Source organism: Somniosus microcephalus, chromosome 33 (assembly GCF_052327205.1).
Source record: "Somniosus microcephalus isolate GS21.2 chromosome 33, FLI_Smic_1.0, whole genome shotgun sequence".
NCBI classification, from domain to species: Eukaryota; Metazoa; Chordata; class Chondrichthyes; order Squaliformes; family Somniosidae; genus Somniosus; species Somniosus microcephalus.
This window is the reverse complement of record NC_141019.1, coordinates 4,217,466-4,238,247: the sequence shown is the minus strand read 5'-3', so window position 1 is coordinate 4,238,247 and position 20,782 is coordinate 4,217,466. Positions and strand designations below refer to the sequence as shown.

The 20,782-nt window shown below is 45.6% G+C and overlaps 2 protein-coding genes across 4 annotated transcripts in view; both read left to right on the top strand.

The window, feature by feature from the left end:
• os9 (OS9 endoplasmic reticulum lectin) overlaps positions 1 to 4,219 on the top strand; it is an 86,296-nt gene extending 82,077 nt beyond the window's left edge. Inside the window, exons 14-15 of the mRNA XM_085972606.1 lie at positions 2,044 to 2,156; positions 3,050 to 4,219. Of these exons, the coding sequence (XP_085828732.1) occupies positions 2,044 to 2,156; positions 3,050 to 3,187 (251 nt within the window). The 3' untranslated portion in view covers positions 3,188 to 4,219. The remainder of the gene's footprint in view (positions 1 to 2,043; positions 2,157 to 3,049) is intronic.
• A 4,537-nt stretch (positions 4,220 to 8,756) lies between these two features.
• Positions 8,757 to 20,782, top strand: part of LOC147096940 (glycoprotein-N-acetylgalactosamine 3-beta-galactosyltransferase 1-like) — a 28,532-nt gene continuing 16,506 nt past the window's right edge. For 2 of the 3 annotated variants that reach the window (XM_085972601.1, XM_085972604.1), the window contains exons 1-2: positions 8,788 to 8,842; positions 17,849 to 18,116. In XM_085972601.1, coding sequence (XP_085828727.1) covers positions 17,894 to 18,116 — 223 coding nt within the window. In that variant the 5' untranslated portion in view covers positions 8,788 to 8,842; positions 17,849 to 17,893. Of the gene's footprint in view, positions 8,843 to 17,848; positions 18,117 to 20,782 lie in introns of all 3 variants that reach the window. The other variant, XM_085972603.1, reaches the window with a different exon arrangement.

The window sequence follows — 20,782 nt, the reverse complement described above, 5'->3', positions numbered from 1 at the left end:
GCAAGATCCTGCAAATCCATTGGCAGGATAGGCGCACCAGTGTTGCTGTTCTCGCTCAGGCCAACATCCCCGCATCAAAGCTTTGACCACGCTCGATCAGCTCCGATGGACGGGTCACATCATCTGCATGTCCGATGCGAGACTCCCAAAACAAGCGCTCTACTCGGAGCTCCGATACGGCAAGAGAGCCCCAGGTGGGCAGAGGAAATGCTTCAAGGACACCCTCAAAGCCTCCTTGAAAAAGTGCAACATCCCCACCGACACCTGGGAATCCCTGGCCCAAGACCGCACAAAGTGGAGGAGAAGCATCCGGGAAGGCGCTGAACACCTCGAGTCTCTTCGCCGGGAGCAAGCGGAAGCCCAGCGGAGGGAGCGCACGTCAACCCAAGCACCCCACCCACCCGCCCCTTCAACCACCGTCTGCCCCACCTGTGACAGACTGTAGGTCCTGCATTGGACTCAGTCACCTGAGAACTCATTTTTAATGTGGAAGCAAGTCATCCTCGGTTCCGAGGGACTGCCTAAGAAGATACTAAATTGCAAGAAGTACAAGTAAATCGCTGTTTCACCTGGAAGGAGTGTTTGGGGCCCTGGACAGTGGGAAGGGAGGAGGTAAAAAGACAGGTGTTGCATCTCCTGCACTTACACGGGAAGGTGCCGGGCGAAGGGGTGTTGGGGTTGATAGAGGAGTGGACCAGGGTGTCGCAGAGGGAGCGGTCCCTTCGGAACCCTTCGGCCCCCTCATTTTACATCCGATTTCGCAGCTGCATAAATACTGTGGCTACAAGAGCAGGTCAGAGGCTAGGTATTCTGCGGCGAGTGTCTCACCTCCTGACTCCCCAAAGCCTTTCCACCATCTACAAGGCACAAGTCAGGAGTGTGATGGAATACTCTCCACTTGCCTGGATGAGTGCAGCTCCAACAACACTCAGGAAGCTCAACACCATCCAGGACAAAGCAGCCCGCTTGATTGGCACCCCATCCACCATCTTAAATATTCACTCCCTCCACCACCGGCGTACTGTGGCTGCAGTGTGTACCATCTACAAGATGCACTGCAGCAACTCGCCAAGGCTTCTTCAACAGCACCTCCCAAACCTGTGACCTCTTCCACCTGGAAGGACAAGGGCAGCAGGCGCATGGGAACACCACCACCTCCAAGTCACACACCATCCTGACGTAGAAATATATTTCCATTGCTCGGTCAAAATCCTGGAACTCCCTCCCTAACAGCACTGTAGGAGTACCTTCACCACACGGACTGCAGCGGTTCAAGGCGGCGGCTCACCACCACCTTCTCTAGGGCAATTAGGGACGGGCAATAAATGCTGGCCTTGCCAGCAACGCCCGCATCCCATAAATGAATTTTTTTTTAATTTATAAATGTGAATGAGTGGTAGACTATATAGGGTGTTTCAAACTCGGGTACTCAGGTATTTGTACATTTACTAGCATGTTATTTGTCGTGGTATCGTAAGAATTTTCTTTCCCCCAGTGGAAGCAGAGTTTTCCCTTTGGGTAGCTGGCATGGTCTTTCAGAAGTTCGGACAGAAATCCTGGGAATGTGAATATTTGCAGTGGTGGAGGGGGCTCCCCCACACAGTTTTAAAAGCCACCTTATAGAAGAGTGGTATCTCAGTGGTGACGTCCTTTCACCCCATTCTCGCCAAAAGATTGGTAATTCATGCAATTTGAATACGTGAGCGCAGCCAAGTAAAATAACAGGAGTGGTTAGATGAAGGAAGATTGAGTGGTAGCCACTTAGATGTAGCTCATCTCCAATTACATGTTGAAATATTCAATATTCACAGAATTGGATTGAACTCCAATGTAAATCTGTCCTTTTGTGTTCAGACCAACCTGAAGTAGCTTGTGGCAATTGAGTAAAATTAAGGATGCGACGAAACTTTTAAACGTGGTTTTACAGGCTACAAAAAGATATTGTAAATGTTTTAATTTTAATAACATTGCTGTTTCTGCAGAGTCAACTTTATAAGGGAATGCAGTGACAATTCACTGGTTAAACTCTAGATTTTTTTTCAGGTAAAATCGAAGTGAAGATTGTAACAACTGGATCACTTGGGGATGATGACGATATGCACTGGCTATCGGAAGAAGACACCAAATCCTTCAGAGAGCTTCTCATCAACTTACTGGTGAGCATGTTTGTTCCGCACTGTTATTACTAGAGAATTTTCAATGAGCGGGATTAATGCTGTTTTCTCCCCAGAGGGTGTTCAGAGCTGTGATCGTCACATGCCCTCTCAATTCATAGACGCGAGGTGGAATTTGCTGAGACCCTGCCCCACCTGCAGGGCCTCGCACAGTGGGCAGTTATTAGAAAATCACTGGTGCATTGCACACTTTCTTTTCTGTTCATTAATATCTCTTGGTACAGTGCACCCACCATTTTCTGATTCACTCTGGGTGTCAGAGCTCATTGATGGTGCGGGGTCTCTGAAAAGAACACCCACAAACTCTTGCAATTGGTTACAGTTCTTAAAACATGCTCTAGAGTTTTTTTGGTTTTGAGGATCGATTTTTATATCCAAACTTGGAGAAGCACAGTATGGGTGCGTCCAATATAATACTGGGGAATTGGCTTAAAGTGCAACTTACATTGACTTCTCTTCTGTCCACCTCCTCTGTTCATTCCTCCCCAAGACCTGTAATATTGGTCCTCCCATTTAGTGCCCATCTGGATGCCAATGTCTCCTGCACATGGCTTGGATATCTTTAGAGTTCCAGGCAATTACATGGACCAGGGGAAAGTTTCCACAGGCAAATGCAGTCATGGATGAGGGAGGATCAACAGCAGTTTGGTGATGATCATTTGGTCCCATCATCTGAAGGAACATGAATGGGACTGATCATATTGGGGAAAGGGTTAAGGAGGGAGATTGGGAGGAAAAATAACCCTTTCCTTGCCTTTTGAAATCTGGCAGGCCATGTGGAAATTTGTCAGAGGTATTTCATCTGTTTACAAATGGAAACGTGTATTAAGTGTGCATAATTTAAAATCTTAAAAATATTTATACTCTTCAAACAGACTGGTGGCAGTGAAGAGGTTTACAAAGAACAACAGAGGCAACAGCAGTTGGAGGATAATTACCGCTTTGTGTGGGGAGAAAGCCAAGAAGAAGCGCAGTCATCGAGCAACACAGATTCTGATGATATGGACTTCTAGGGACACATGACTCTCAGTATAAATCAAACACATCTTCGGGTGTTGGCACATGAACCAGTCAATTTGCACTTTGCCATGTGTAATGGCACATTTATTGTGATCGCTGATCACAATCGATAATAAATGAACCTGCAGAAGAACGGTCAGAATTTTGTATTTTTATTGGAGCTAAAGTGGAATTTTATGTTTATCTGATGCAGTCATTTTTTGTGTTGGAAATGGTGTGTATGGGTAATGCTTAAAATCTTATGAATGTTTCTTGGTAAGAACCTTACCACCAGAACACTGAGGTAGGCAGTCGGACATCCTCCTTGACCTACAGGCAAATGCGTTTCCATGAGAGGTAAGGACTGTTCATTAATGTGGAGAGTGAGCACGGAATGTAATGTTTTTATCCCAAAATGGATTTGTCTCTAAATTGAAAGTGGACAGGTGAAGAATCTAAAGGGTAAGAAGGCTGAGCAACCCTGTGGCGGAAATCATTGGGATTGTTACGCATCAGTATAGTGGTCGACACCTGGACTGTAAAGCTTCAGATAAAGTCAACAGTTCCAGCCTTTAGATGCCATCACTGACTTCAAGCTGTTTGGGATTTCTTTCTTTCCTGATGGTAATGTTTCTGCCATGTTAGCCAAAGTCAGAGACCATAAATGATTGGATCCTTTTTTAATGTCCAAACCAATCTTCAAATGGCAACTTGCTGCTAAAAATAAAGCCAACATGGCAACAGCGTCCACCTTGCCTTTAGTAATTAGATATTGTGGCTGCCAGATATTTGTCTCTGGTAGCTAACCAGTCATTTTATTAAAGTTTGTGTACATGTTTGATTGTCTCTTATCTTTAATATGAATTTTTTTTGTGCTAGCTGCTTTGTAATTCAAGAAAATATGGATTTGCTTTGCGAATAATGCAGCAATTGCAATGCGAGTTTGCCATACTTAAGACCAAGTAGATACCTACTTTCTCCGATTCTTAAAATATCTAGGCAACACTGTGATTGAATAATGTTTAATAAAAACACAGTATCCAGTTTACGTAGTGTTTAACCATTTTTTCCTGAATCAAGCACTTAATGGGTGAAAGGCTTTACATTGTCACCCAGTATTGGACCATGTTTGTTTAAAGCTTCAACAGTTAAAGGGTTTAGATAACACACTGAAATGAAACCATCTGATCTGAGCATTTGGACAAATATGAGCTGATCAGAGAGTCAGCATGGATTTGTAGAGGGTAAGTCATGTCTAATGAACCTAGTTGAACTTTTTGAGGAGGTAACTAACGTAGATAAAGGAGTGTCTCTGGTTGTTATTTATATGGACTTCTGGAAGACAGGCAACAAGGTTCCACAAGAAATAAAAACACAAAATGCTGGAAATACTCAGCAGGTCAGGCAGCATCTGTGAAGCAAGAAACAGTTAACGTTTCAGGTTTATGACCTGATGCATTTTACTAGAGACTGCATGTTTACATAGAAAAAATAGGAGCAGGAGTAGGCCATTCGGCCCTTCGAGCCTGCTCTGCAATTCAATGATCATGGCTGATCCTCTATCTCAATACCATATTCCCGCTCTTTCCCCATACCCCTTGATGCCTTTTGTGTCTAGAAATCTATCTATCTCCTTCTTAAATATATTCAGTAACTTGGCCTCCACAGCCTTCTGTGGTAGAGAATTCCACAGGTTCACCACCCTCTGAGTTAAGAAATTTCTCCTCATCTCAGTCCTAAATGTCCTACCCTGTATCCTGAGACACTGACTCCTCGTTCTAGACCCCCCCAGCCAGGGAAACATCCTCCCTGCATCCAGTCTGTCTAGCCCTGTCGGAATTTTATACGTTTCAATGAGATCCCCTCTCATTCTTCTAAACTCTAGTGAATACAGGCCTAGTCGACCCAATCTCTCCTCATACGACAGTCCTGCCATCCCAGGAATCAGTCTGGTGAACCTTCGCTGCACTCCCTCTAGGGCAAGTATATCCTTTTAGGTAAAGAGACCAAAGCTGCACACACTATGCCAGATGTGGTCTCACCAAGGCCCTGTATAACTCTAGTAAGACATCCTTGCAATGAGGGCCAACATACCATTTGCCTTCCTAACTGTTTGCTGCACCTGCATGTTTGCTTTCAGTGATTGGTGTACAGAGGGACCTGGGTGTCCTTGTACATCAACATTTCCCAATCTATCACCATTTAAGTAATACTCTGCCTTTCTGTTTTTCCTACCAAAGTGGATAACTTCACATTATACTGCATCTGCCATGTATTTGCTCACTCACTCAACTTGTCTAAATTGCCTTGAAGCCTCTTTGCATCCTACTCTCAATCCTCCTCACAACTCTCAATCCCACCTAGTTTCATGTTGTCAGCAAACTTGGAAATATTACATTTGGTTCCCTCATCCAAATCATTGATATATATTGTGAATAGCTGGGGCCCAAGCACTGATCCCTGCGGTACCCCACTAGTCACCACCTACCACCCTGAAAAAGACCCATTTATTCCTACTCCGTTTCCTGTCTGCTAACCAATTTTCAATCCATGCCAGTATATTACCCCCAATCCCATGTGCTTTAATTTTGCACACTAACCTCTTATGTGGGACTTTAATCAAAGGCCTTCTGAAAATCCAAATACACCACATCCACTGGTTCTCCCTTATCTAGTCTACCAGTTGCATCTTCAGAAAACTCCAGTAGGTTTGTCAAACACGATTTCCCTTTCATAAATCCATATTGACTTTGTCTAATCCTGTTGATACTTTCAAAGTGTCCTGTTAACACATCCTTTATAATAGACTCTAGCATTTTCCCTACTACTGATGTTAGGCTAACTGGTCTATAGTTCCCTGTTTTCTCCCTCTTTTAAATAGTGGGGTTACATTTGCCACCCTCCAATCTGCAGAAACTGTTCCATAATCTATAGAATTTTGGAAGATGACAACCAATGCATCCACTATTTCCATGGCTACCTCTTTTAGTACTCTGGATGCAGATTATCAGGCCCTGGGGATTTATCAGCTTTCAGTCCCATTAATTTCTCCAGCACTTTTTTTACTTATACTAATTTCCTTTAATTCCTCCTTCGCACTGGACCCTTGGTTCCCTAGCATTTCTGGGAAGTTATTTGTGTCCTCTTCTGTGAAGACAGAACCAAAGTAATTGTTTAATTGCTCAGCCATTTCCTTGTTCCCCATTATAAATTCTGTTTCTGACTAAGGGACCTACATTTGTCTTCACTAATCTTTTTTCTTTTTACATACTTGTAGAAGCTTTTACAGTCTGCTTTTATATTCCTTGCAAGTTTACTCTCATACTCTATTTTTCCCCTCTTAATCAATCTCTTGGTCCTTTTTTGCTGAACTCTAAACTGCTTCCAATCCTCAGGCTTGCTACTTTTTCTGGCAACTTTATATGACTCTTTGGATCTAATACTATCCTTAATTTCTTTTGTTAGCCATGGTTGGACCGCTTTTCCTTGTGTTGTTGTGTCAGAAAGGAATGTATAACTGATGCAAGTCATGCATTTGTTCCTTAAATGCTAGCCATTGCCTATCCACCGTCATGCCTTTTAATGAAGTTCCCCAATCTTTCATGGCTAACTCCCTCCTCATACCATTGTAGTTTCCTTTGTTTAGATTTAGGACCCTAGTTTTGAATTGAACTTCACTTTCCATCTTAATGAAGAATTCTATCATGTTATGGTCACTCTTCCCTAAAGGACACCGCACAACAAGATTATTAATTAACCCCTTCTCATCACACAATACTCAATCTAGGATAGCCTGTTCCCTAGTTGGCTCCTCAACATACTGGTCTAAAAAACCATCTTGTACACACTCCAGGAATTCATCCTCCACAGTATTATTGCTAATTTGGTTTGGCCAGTCTATATGTAGATTAAAGTCACCCATGATTACTGTAGTACCCTTGTTACATGCATCTCTAATTTCCTGTTTGATGCCATCCCCTACATTACCACGACTGGTGGGAGTTCTCTATAGGCCTCCAATGTTTTCTGCCTCTTGGTGCTTCTTCGCTCCACCCAGACTGATTCTGCATCTTGATTTTCTGAGCCAATATCCTTTCTCACTATTGCTCTGATTTCATCCTTTACTAACAACGCCACCCCACCTCCTTTTCCTTTTTGCCTGTCCTTCCTAAATATCGAATATCTTTGGATATTCAGCTCCCAGCCTTGGTCACCCTGCAGCCATGTCTCCGTAATTGCAATTATATCATATCTGTTTGCATCTATTTGCGCTATTAATTCGTCTACCTTATTTGTGCATTCAGATACAATGCCTTTAGATTTGTCTTTTTAACATTTTTAGACATCTTAACATTTTTTTGTACTATGGTCCTATTTGTCTTATTACCATTTTTTTTTTACCCGGACCCTATTTGTTAGTACACTCCTTTGTTTGTACGCTCTGTTCCCTCCTGACACAATCACTTTCCTGCACTGCTTCCTTGTCTTTTCTCTTTAGCATTCTAGGTTTCTCTCCACTGGGACCCTCCCAACATTTTACTCAACATTTAATGGCATGGGGAAAATCCCAAAGTTCATTAAAGTGCAGGTTGCAGGATGTTCCCCTTGCATATGAAAAAGTACATTAGCAGGGATGTTGGAGGTGCCATCTTTTAGACGAGATGTTAATCCCATCTGCCCTCTTTGCTGGATGTAAAAGATCCCATGGTACTATTTCAGAGGAGTTCTTTGTTCTGGCCAATATTTATCCCTTGACTAACACCTAAAAACAGATTATCTGGCCAATACCTCATTAGTGTTTGTGTGGGAGCTTGCTGTGTGCAAATTGGTGGTTGTTTCCTGTATTACAACAGTACCTCTACTTCAAAAGAAATTCATTGGCTGTCAAGTGCTTTGGCCTGTTCTGAGGCCCTGGAAGGTGCTATCTAAATACAAGTCTTAAAATGGCACCTGTATTCAAGGAAGTACCCTCTACTGTAAAATGTGTATTTTGTACTGAAATTTGGCCTCCGCATATGTAAACTTAGCATCTGCCAGCACTGCCGATGGATCATTGACCTGCCACGTTGACTGCCTTCGAGGGTGTCTGGTAGCTGCAGCATTTTGCTTATAAACTTTGCAATAAACCATTTTTTTGAAGTAATGTGAAGAATTCAATTCTGATTAAAGGACAGTCGCAGCCTAGCTGGCAGTTGCATGTAGTGTTTGGGCAGTGCTGGCTATTTCTTAAGGGATCTGCTCCAAAGGGCAAGTGGGGGGCCAAGCGCGCTGTTTGTCACTCCAACACAGCAGCTAAACGCTTGCCACCAACAACACAATACCTCTTTCAGTTAGGCATTCTTGAACCCCTGTGACCTATTGTCTGTGTGGGCTTTTATTGGACACAAGCTACTCCCGAGATTGCAAAGCGATATTGCGGCTTGTGTGTTGGGTGCAATGAGTGTGATACATTGGCAAATGTTCCTTTCCGATCCACCCTCGCGTTCCTTGGTATTTGGTACACTCCGGCGGGACGGGCGGTGCTGAGGATGATTGACAGGGCGTTGACCAATTGCGAATGGAATGGGCCGAGGGGCGGGAGTTCCGGGGCCTGCTGTCAGTTGTCAGGCAGAACGACCACGGTGTTGATTATCGCCAGGAATGGAAGAAGTTGGATTAGGTAAGACTGGGTAAGCCTATACGTTTTATGGCACTTTCAGCAAGATTGGCAATAAAGATATTTTGATAAAATACTGTTTTTATGACCTTAATATTATTTCTTCCACAGCCAGGATAGTATTAGTGACTATCAATGACTTGGATGAAGCAATTGAGAGCCATACACCCAAGTTTGCTGATAACACGAAGTTAGGTGGTATAGTAAATGGGAGCAGAAAGTGGCATTGATAGATTAAGTGAGTGGGCAAAACTGTGGCAGATGGAGTGGGCAACTGCGAAGTCATCCACTTTGGACCTAAGAAAGATAGATCAGAGTATTTTCCCAATGGTGAGAAGGTAGAAACTGTGGAGGAGCAGAGAGATTTAGGGGTCCCGCGAGTATGGAAGTTTGAGGGGTGATCTGATCGAGGTGTTTAAGATGATTAAAGGATTCGAGAGGGTAGATCGAGAGAAACTATTTCCTCTGGTGGGGGGAGTCCAGAACAAGGGGGCATAAATTTAAAATTAGAGCCAGGCCGTTCAGGGGTGATGTCAGGAAGCACTTCTTCACACAAAGGGTAGCGGAAATCTGGAACACTCTCCCCCAAAAAACTGTGGATGCTGGGTTAAGTGGAGCTTTCAAGACTGAGATCAATAGATTTTTGTTGGGTAAATGTATCGAGGGATCTGGAGTTAAGATACAGATGAGCCATGATCTAATGGAATGGCAGAGCAGTCTCGCGTACCTAGTTTTATCTATCCTATGGCCTTGCCAACTACTACCCTATCTCCAACCTCCTTTCCTCTCAAGTTCTTGAATGCGTTGTCGCCTCCCAAATCTGTGGAAACATGGAGTTGTGGGAAAGATGGGCAATCAGGTTTCTGCCTTTGCCACAGCACTGAAACGACCTTTTATCAAAGTGTCAAATGACCTCCTATGTAACTGTGACCGTGGTGAACTATCCCTTCTCATCCTCCTTGACCTGTCTGCAGCCTTTGACACGATTGACCACACCATCCTCCTCCAACACCTCTCCTCCGTTTTCCAGCTGGGTGGGACTGCACTCGCCTGGTTCCATTATTATCTATCCGGTCGTAGCCAGAGAATCACCTGCAATGGCTTCTCTTCCTGACCCTGCACTGTTACCTCTGGTGTCCCCCAAAGATCTATCCTTGGCCCCCTCCTATTTTTCATCTACATGCTGCCCCTCAGCGACATCCAACTGAAAACACAACACCAGGCTCCACATGTATGCTGATGACACCCAGCTCTGCCTCACCACCGCCTCTCTCGACCCCTCCACTGCCTCTGATTTGTCACGCTGCTTGTTCGACATGAGCAGAAATTTCCTCCAATGAAATATTGGGAAGACCGAAGCCACTGTCTTCAGCCCCCTCGCTGGCACTGACTAAGGCTGAATTTGACTGTTCACGACATTCGTGTCCTATTTCACCCTGAGCGGAGCTTCCGACCCCCTAGCGTCTTCCCCCCCACCTCAGCTCATCTGCTGCTGAAACCCTCATCCATGCCTTTACCACTAGACTCGACTATTCCAACGCACTCCTGGCCGGCCTCCCACATTCCACCCTCTGTAAACTTCAGCTCGTCCAAAACTCTGCTGCCCGTATCTTAACTCACACCAAGTCCCGTTCACCCATCACCCCTGTGCTCGCTGACCTACACTGGCTTCCGGTCCGGCAACACCTCGATTTTAAAATTTTCATCCTTGTTTTCAAACCCCTCCATGGCCTTGCCCCTCCCTATCTCTGTAACCTCCTCCAGCCCTACAACCCTCCGATATCTGCGCTCCTCCAATTCTGGCCTCTTGCGCATCCCCGATTTTAATCGCTCCACCATTGGCGGCCGTGCCATCGGCTGCCTAGGCCCTAAGCTCTGGAAGAAATGAGTAGTGCAGGATGTTGTGAAGTGTTGGTGTCTTGTGAGCCACTGGGACCTGACACTGCCTTCTGTGGTACTTGGAGCAAAACTGAAGAGGAAGCTGTGTTAGAGTGGCTGCATGTCTCGCCTTCAATATTGCTTACATGAGAACAGACTGTGTAACATGGCATTATGCTTGAACTGTGAGTAGAATGAGAAGGATGATTCTCGCCTTAACCTTAGGGATGACCCACAACTTCACTTCCTCCACTCCTTCTCTGGCCTAATGTGCAGGTTGGCATGTGTTTTTTGAATGTTTAATGCAATTCCGTTTTGTTTGCATTGCCAAGGAAGAGAGAGATGAGGAAGTCTGGCTGTAGTCTTGGGCCAGAAGTGGGAAGGGGGAGCCAATTGTCCAGTTGGGTTGGGGGTGGGGCAGTGTAGGGAAATTTAGTGTGCGATCAAACATTGTCACTTTGTTGTGATTCTGAATCCGGTTGATCCCTGCTAAAGAGCGGACAAAAATAATGAACCAACACCAGATCGATGTATTTTTAAAAATAAAAATGTCAGTGAACAGGGTCTGTGTGCCGCAACCAGCGAGTGGGTGGGCTGTGTCGGGTTAGATCTCTCTTTTTGAGTCTGGCACTATCTGGATTAAGCAGCACAGGCAACTCCTAGTCCAATTTATCTTGTTATACATTTTGGACCAAACGTCAGTATCTGCCGGAGTAGGATATTCTAATTTACTGTGAACAGTACTGGTCTCCATACTACAAAAAAGGATATTGAAGCACTCGAGAAAGCACAGTGAAGAGTTACATGGATGCAACTATTAGGAACGATTGAGCCGGTTCGGGCTCTTTCTTTTCTCTCAAATTGAAATCTTGAAAATGATGAAGGGATTCGATAGGGTGGATGTGGAGAAATGATTTCCGCTTGGGGGCGAGTCCAGAACAACATGGCACAAATACAAGATCGCCACTAACCGATCAAATGAGGAATTTCTTTACGCACAGTTTGGGTAGAAAGTGGAACTCGCTACCACCTGGAATGGTTGAAGCAGTTAGCATAGATACATTGAAGGGGAGGCTTGATGTACAATGAGGGAGAAGGAATGGGGGGATGTGAGGACAGGGTAAGAAGAGTGGGAGGAGGCTCCTATGGAGTGTAAAGGCCAGCATAAACCAATTGGGTCAAATAGCCTGTTTCTGTGCTGTAGATTCTATGTAATCTCGTTTATGGGATCCTGCTCTGCGCAAAATGGCTACTCTGCTTACAGAGCAATTGTTGTAATTCATTGTGTGTGAAGCACTTTGAGATGTGATGAGGCAGAATATAAATGCAAGTCTTTTTTTCTTTGCAAAAGCCACTGACAAAGTAGACAGAGAGCCAGTGTTACTGCAGCCTTCAACTCCGCAACGTACAACATGGACTTTCCGCAGTCAGCAGCTTGCTAAAAGAATATTCCATTCATAACACTTTCTACTTTGGAATGCACAATTACCACATGACCTAGTTCTTAACTGCCTGCCCATGATCTAGTATCAGTTCGGATCGTGTAGCGGTTATAGTACTCGACTAGTAACCCAGAGGTTATAAATTCAAATGGCACCATAGTGAATTGAGTTTGTGGGCTGGTGCCAGAATAAATGACTGAAGCTTGTTGTAACTACCCAACTGGTTCAGAAATGTCCTTCACGGAAGGGAACCCGCCACGCAATGTTCCCTCTTTTTTCCCCCATGCGAGGGCCCTTTTACATTTGCTGCATGGCCGCGTATGCGAGGTATCTCTTCCAGCTCGAGAGATTGCGAGCGGCCTGCACGGGACCTCCCGATGGATGCGTGGCCATGCGCCCGCGCAGCTTGCGGGGCGGGCGGGTGGGTGGGGAACGTTGCCGCCACGCCCACCTGGTCTGGCCTATAGCCCCACAGGTTGCGTCTTAATGCCCTCTGTGGAGACCTAGCACATCACTTAATTGGAAACAAGTGCCATTGTTGCCTGTGTCCAAAGAACAAAATATGAAGAAGCTTCCCATGTGAAGTGTTGAATTATTTGTTAAATTACGAAGTTGAATTAAGTGTGAGTCTTAGACGCCAGAGATTTCTTGTTTCGCCTTTATTAAGCTCGACGTGCAGAGAAGTTACACAAGCAGAGTACAATCAAGCGTAGTCATGTGCTCTTTAGATTCAGATACCCTTCCGGTATTACACCAGGCATCTCTTTGGGTATTGTACTACTAAAATCACAGCCTATTTACACGTTAATGAGTTCCGCCAAGTCCCTTATTCTCCCCTATTGGCTCCCTTTTGCCACATGACCTCATATGGTGCTTTCCATTCAGTAATTTTCCTACATGCCTAGACTTGCCTTTCATCATGAGCAACTTCCTGTCTTTGTACCTCAATTAATCCAATCAACTGTGGCTAGACTTAACTCTCTCGAACCTTCTTCCTACCTTCCATGTTTCCACATTCCTTACTTTTTTTTGTTTTGAACGTACGTATTTAATCAGCAATTAAATCTATCCTTTCCTTTTGTTGCCCCTCCATCTTGGGCTACTCTCTTGTACTGCCTTGGCTATCCAATCCTCATTTCTCAAGGCTTTTACTTCTCGGATGCTCTTGCGCAGTAGGCACGTCGTGAACAATACGACAGCTAACACTCCCAATTGAGTAACTACTAGTCCCATTTGGACCAGTCTAGCCTCTGGATGTAATTCTACATTTGTCGCTATCTCCCAGCATTCATGGTTTCCCAATTCCTTCATTGCTTGCTCTATCTGTTTGTTATCTTGTAGCATATGCATGATATGTTTTTGTGAGGTTCTTGTTCTATAGGCTATGGATTTCAGACTGAGGGATAGAGGGGGTATATAATTTCCGCTATGTGGGAGTGCTTGGATTGCCTCATTCTCCAAGGGCAGTTTCACTTGGAGGTGGGTCACATTATGATGGTGCACCATGTTATCACCGATTTGTGATTTTTTTTTTTTGGTTGGGGACATGCAGAATTGGTGGATAACAGCATCTTCTGATGCTCCCTCAGGTTGTCACCCTCTTGTTGGATTCATTTTTGCCAATAATCTTTTGGGGCATCTTGTCAACCCAACAGTCATAAAGGTGGTCATGCAGTATTTTCCCTTGCCTGTGTGGGCTATATTAGTCTGTCCCTCCTCTGAATCCTAGACTTGCCTTACAATTGGGTGATTCCTCATCAATCGTGAACCCACAGGCCGGAGTGGTATGTTGCCGTACCACATTGCACCTACAGACCCAAGTGGTCTCTTTTAGGGTGCAGCACTCTGTCCGGTGCTGCCCAAGTTCCGTCGTCCTTTCAGATGGTGTGGATGTTCTTAATATTGTTTGTCTATCGGGCCTATTCCAGAGTCTTCAATCACTCGGATAGACTCTACCTGGTACACTTTCCAAGGCTGGCTTCCATTCTTCGTTAGCAGGGGTAGTGCCAGTACCACTGGGATAATGTTCTTGTCCTCGCCCTCATCCCGTGGGGCCAAGAATGCCATTTCTATTTGGTACGTCGTATCGTGATTAGTGTTCTCATTCCCATCGAACCACTTCTTTAATTGCTCTTCATGGATAAAGGAGGGGACACGCTTATTTTCCATATTGTCTGGTCATTTTTGGATTATAGTCATTGCATACAAGGTGCACATGATGCCTCTAGTAAGATTTTGGTTCTGGTTGACCTCGTCGTTTGCCTGTATTATTTCTTTTATTGTATTTTGAACCCTTCCAAGATCCTTTACTAACTCCTCAGTGGACAACAACGTGTTCAGATGCTCGCTCAGGTTGTCGCCCTCTTGTTGGTTCATTTTTGCCAATATTCCTTTTAGTTGTCTCTTCATCGCCTCATCGTGCTCCCACATGCTTTCTGTATCTATCCTATTCACTCCTGCCAACCCTGCCGTGGCTCCTATTCCTAGCCATTCTGTCAGTCCTCGTTTCCTTCGCGATTTAAAGCCCTCCGCCTCATCTTTCTCAGCCCTCGGCTTCTGTTTTCAATTTTTCACTAGCAATTCTTTTACCAATTCCCCTAACATTTTGTCTTAGTTGTGAATAAGTCATCCTCGGTTCCGAGGGACTGCCTAAGAAGAGAAGAAGAATAAATCACTTCACAGAATTCTGTTGACATATTCAAGCTCGTATTTAACACAACCGGTACAATCTCAAAATATATAATGCAGTTCCTGATTCTATTTCTTCCAGTCTGTTGACACTGGGGTTACTTAGTTGGACTGGACAGGTGGGTTTCTTCTTTTCTGGTTCTGTTGTGTCATTCTTTTGTTTCAATACTATTTTTTATAGTTGCAGGAACGATCTCACCATTTGCTTTTCCTCTGTCATCACAACATATGTTTCCCTTTTCTCCTTCACGGTGCTAGCTCAGTGGGTAGCACCCTCGTCTCTGAGTCAGAAGGTTGTGGGTTCAAGTCCCACTTCAGGGATTTGAGCACAAAAATCCAGGCTGACACTCCAGTGCAGTGCTGAGGGAGTGCGGCACTATCGGAGGTGCCGTCTTTCGGATGAGACGTTAAACCGAGGCCCCGTCTGCTCAAGTGGACGTAAAAGATCCCATGGCACTATTTTGAAAAGCAGGGGAGTTCACCCCGGTGTCCTGGGGCCAATATTTATCCCTCAATCAACATCACTAAAACAGATGATCTGGTCATTATCACATTGCTGTTTGTGGGAGCTTGCTGTGCGCAAATTGGCTGCTGCGTTTCCTGCATTACAACAGTGACTACACTTCAAAAAAGTACTTCATTGGCTGTAAAGCGCTTTGGGATGTCCAGTGGTCGTGAAAGGCGCTATATAAATACAAGTCTTTTTCCACGTGTCATCTCCATATCCATGGCCATCGTTTACCTCATCGTTTACACTCATCCCCATGATACCATGTGTACTGGATTTTCTTTCCCCGTTTTGGAATGGCCTTTCTCAGATTGGTGTCTCCCAAGTTATCCATGATTTCATATGGACCTTCCCAGTTAGCCTACTAGGCCCCCCCCCGCCAACCTTTTAACAATTCCAGCAGCTCACCTAACGACAGGAGATGTTCCTCCTTTGTTTTGTAGCTAGCAGCAAATCGTCTACATATGGCAGCAGGCATTCTGGTTTAGCCTGCCTTTCCACTCAAAAGCAGATTGAAGTGCCGGAAGCTCTAAAGGTGTGAGGCCAACTTTTTTTTAACATAAAAACTAGTACAGCAAGTATTTAACTCCAGCAATGCAATTTGGAAAGCAGAAGTGAATTCGTTCTTGCTTGTGAAACCGTAGGGGGCGGGGGTGCAGTCAATCACACAATAGCAGTTTGCCCAAGCTGTTTTAAAAAACTTTTTACAACTCTTGTGTATTTAACACTTGTATTTTAGTTAAAATGAATCCACACCAAGCGTCTTTAATTTTAAATGTATAAAGCCAATTTTCCCTTTTTTGGCCTCGATCCTCCCTATCTCTGTAATCTCCTCCAGCTCCACAACCCCCCCCAAGATCTCTGCGCTCCTCTAATTCTGCCCACTTGAGCATCCCTGATTATAATCGCTCCACCATTGGTGGCCGTGCCTTCTCTTGTCTAGGCCCTAAGCTCTGGAATTCCCTCCCTAAACCTCTCCGCCTCTCTACCTCTCTTTCCTCCTTTAAAACGCTCCTTAAAACCTACCTCTCACCTGCCCTAATATCTCCTTATGTGGCTCGGTGTCAAATGTTTGTCTTTTAACAGTCCTGTGAAGTGCCTTGGGACGTTTTACTATGTTAAAGGCACGACAGGAAACTTTGTGCTATCCGGCACCGACGGGACCGAGCTGTTGCCGTCCCATCAAAACTGCCGGACACTCCAGCGTTAATGTTGAAACATACAGAGATTTTGAGCTCCGTATCTGGCAACAAACCCTGTTGCAACAGCTTCTAAACAGTCGGCCGTACCTTGCAAGCGTCTCTGTAGCTTAGCAACAGCTTTAGCGAGACCTTGCAGAGCCTGACTGGTGAAAAAAAAGCAACGAAAAGAAAAAAAACCTAATGAAACGACTCCTGATTTTTGCTGGTGGCTCGAGCATTCCGGACAGTTAACCTCCGGATAAACCAAAGTTTCCTGTATTATAAATATGTTTTTTAACTCTCCCATTCCTGGGGTACAATCTTAAATTGAAATGAGCATTCAACAACCATTCACACTCTCATGCACCTTAAAAATGTTGATTCCTGTAATGGGTTATAAACTCTGAAAATGCCAAATTTTTCCTGATGATCCCAAGTTGCGCGCCTAGGGAAAATTCCCATAATTTGTATTACTAGCAGTGCAAATCCACATCAAATCAAAATCAAATCAACTTTTATTGTCATTGTTAGTGCACAAGTGCAGTACAACGAAATGTAGGCTTGCGGCTCCCGAGAGAGTACATTTAGATTAAGACATTTAAACATTCAACATACATTTGGCTTGTAATACATTAACATAAACATAACCATAATAAAGTGCATTGGCAGATGTGCAGGAACATAAGCCCAGTAGATTTTATTTTGTAACCAACCCCATGTAGTGATTGTGTTATAGCTCCAAATTAAGAAAGCATGGACTGGCTGAGATTTAGTCCCTTAAAGCAGTGACTGTCACAGCTGAATCTGCAACTTACTAGATCCATGGGCCATGTTATTCGGAGATGATGTCTGACCCTGTGAAAGACTTTGGAAAATGTCCAGAGCGATCACAACTGAATTGCCAAGCTGCTCGAGCAGAGTACAAACTGCGCAAAATAAGCAACATCAGTGGAAGCAGACAGGCTAAAAAAAAACATACTGACGATTGCGGACTAGCCAGGATGTTCAAGGCAATAGATCATTTGAGAGCAGGTTTCATAACTTTGGAAAGTACTGATATAAGGGAAAAAGGATAGTGGTTGGAAAGGCAAGGGGCATCTGTTTTCTTGGGGAGATGAGGAACATGGATTAGGAGTAGAAGAAACTGCATGGGGCGAATAAGATGAGCACAATAGGAGAGATACCAGCAGGACCAGAGGCTTTATTAGAATCGAGAGAGTGGAGGGTCTCGGGGTTCCATTTGCAGATGGGATGGGTTGGAGTGGAGCAGGAAGAGGTCGCAATCGTTGTGAGATTCAGTCTTTGTATTTGTCTTTTGACAGGAACCAGGCACACTGAGGTAGCTGCGGGCAAATGAAGGCAGAACCATGGCGCCAAGCACCTGCCGGTCATGGATGGCTTTTTCCCTCGGCATTCTCTTTGGAATATTTGTTTTGTACTTCTTCGCAAATTACTTTTCATTTGTGAGGCGCTTTAGCCTCCAGCCTGAGGTTCAGACTGTAAGGAATTATTCACAAGAGCCAAGTGGAAGGCAGGCCCGGGAACTGGAAGGCACTATGTTTCCCAGCGAGGCTCCGAAATCTCACTTAGGTACAGTAACAAGCTATAGTGCTGGAACATTGTGAACTCTAGGTCCGCATCTCGGTCAATTGAGGAAGAAGGGGGCTTTTGTGTTCGTTCAACTTTTCGGTTATTTTTTCCAAACACATTCTGCAGCTGAGGGAGCAGGTAATCTGCTCGCACGCCTCCTGTCAATGCTGTTCTAAAAGCCATCACCAGGGGTGGATAAGAGCAGCCTGCGGTGCACTCCATCCCTCTCTCTCTTAGGCAGTCCCTCGGAGCCGAGGATGACTTGCTTCCACATTAAAAATGAGTTCTCAGGTGACTGATGAGTCCAATGCAGGACCTACAGTCTCTGTCACAGGTGGGGCAGATGGTGGTTGAAGGGGCGGGTGGGTGGGGTGCTTGGGTTGACGTGCGCTCCTTCCACTGTTTGCGCTTGGCTTCCGCTTGCTCCCAGCAAAGACTCGAGGTGCTCGGCGCCTTCCTGGATGTTTCTCCTCCACTTTGTGCGGTCTTCGGCCAGGGACTCCCAGGTGTCGGTGGGGATGTTGCACTTTTTCAAGGAGGCTTTGAGGGTGTCCTTGAAGCGTTTCCTCTGCCCACCTGGGGCTCTCTTGCCGTGCCGGAGCTCCGAGTAGAGCGCTTGTTTTGGGAGTCTCGTATCGGGCACGCGGACAATGTGACCCGTCCATCGGAGCTGATTGAGCGTGGTCAAAGCTTCGATGTTGGGGATGTTGGCCTGAGCGAGAACACTGATGTTGGTGCGCCTATCCTGCCAATGGATTTGCAGGATCTTGCAGAGGCAGCATTGGTGGTACCTCTCCAGTGCTTTGAGGTGCCTGCTGTACATGGTCCATGTCTCTGAGGCATACAGCAGGGCGGGTATCACTGCTGCCCTGTAGACCATGAGCTTAGTGCCGGGTTTGAGGTCCTGGTCTTCAAACACTCTCTTCCGCAGGCGACCGAAGGCTGCACTGGCACACTGAAGGCGGTGTTGGACTTCGTCGTCGACGTCTGCCCTTGTTGACAGTAGGCTCCCGAGGTATGGAAAGTGGTCCACGTTGTCCAAGGTCTTGCCGTGGATTTTGATAATCGGGGGGCAGCACTGTGTGGCGGAGGCAGGTTGGTAGAGGGCCTTTGTTTTACGGATGTTTAGTGTAAGGCCCATGCTCTCGTACGCTTCGGTGAAGGTGTTGACGATGGTTTGGAGTTCGATGTTCCAATGTTCATCCATCCAATGTTCCTCCTGTAGGGAATGTTTGGCATCTGCTCCGCAGCACAGCTAATCCTGGCATTGCAAACCCACGTTCCACCACATTTTACGCTACGGATATTCCGCAATGCCTTCTGCAATCAGGGTCCCACTCGTTATTCCACAGTATGCCTCTGAAATTCCTTGGCATGTGGTCCAGGTGGTAAGCTGGAGTTTGGGGGGTCAGTAGGAGGACACCTAATTTGAATGGGGCAAGTGCCACTATAGGTGAAATATCTGGTGCCCACTTGCCCCACAAACTCTGGTGCCCGCCTGCCCTCGGCCATGTTTTTTATATTTAAAAGATCAGCCATTTTTACGGGGGCTCGGTAGCCTGGAGCCTACCAGTGATTCTCACTTTTGCTCATCTGGAGGTCAGTATCATAGAAGCACAGAAATTTACAGCGCAGAAGGAGGCCATTCAGCCCATCATATCTGTGCTGGCCGAAAAAGAGCTCTCCAGCCTAATCCCACTTTCCAGCTCTTGGTCCGTAGCCCTGTAAGTTACAGCACTTCAAGCGCATATCCAAGTACTTTTTAAATGTGATGAGGGTTTCTGCCTCTCCCACCCTTTCAGGCAGTGAGTTCCAGACCCCCACCGCCCTCTGGGTGAAAAAAGTTCTCCTCAACTCCCCTTTAATCCTTCTACCAATTACTTTAAATCTCTGCCCCCTGGTTATTGACCTCTCTGCTAAGGGAAATAGGTCCTTCCTATCCACTCTATCTAGGCCCCTCATAATTCTATACACCTCAATAAGGTCTCCTCTCGGCCTCCTCTGTTCCAAAGACAACAACCCCAGCCTATCCAATCTTTCCTCATAGCTAAAATTCCCCAGCCCTGGCAACATCCTCTATTTGCTTGGCGTACCAGCCTGCAGAGGTGAGTAGAGTCCCAATTCGAGCCAGGTTAGCAGAAACTCCCGACGTAGGGAGTCTCCATGCCCCTGGTGACATTTACGCAGCGAGTTGTTGTGATCTGGAACGCGCTGCCTGGAAGGGCGGTGGAAGCAGATTCAATAGTAACTTTCAGAAGGGAATCGGATAAATACGTGAAAAGGAAAAATTTGCAGGACTATGGGGAAAGAGGAGGGGAGAGTGGGACTAATTGGAGAGCTCTTTCAAAGAGCCGGCACAGGCACGCTGGGCCGAATGGCCTCCTTCTGTGCTGTATCATTCTAAGTCGGAAACTCGAGGAAATGGCAGGCCCCCCAGCACAACTGGGACTCCAAGGGGTTCTGCTGGTCTCCAGCAGGAGCTACCGTGGGGAGACCCTCTGAGGAATTTCAGCCCCTGTGGGGTTTTTTTTCTCTGAAAGGGCTCATGGGTAACTATCAACCTGAATTTCTGTTCAGTTTCAGGCCAGGTTTGATAGGCGACCTGGTTCCATCAGGGCAATGTCCTCTCTGAACTTGATGCAACAAGCCTTCCTTCTTTGTATCTG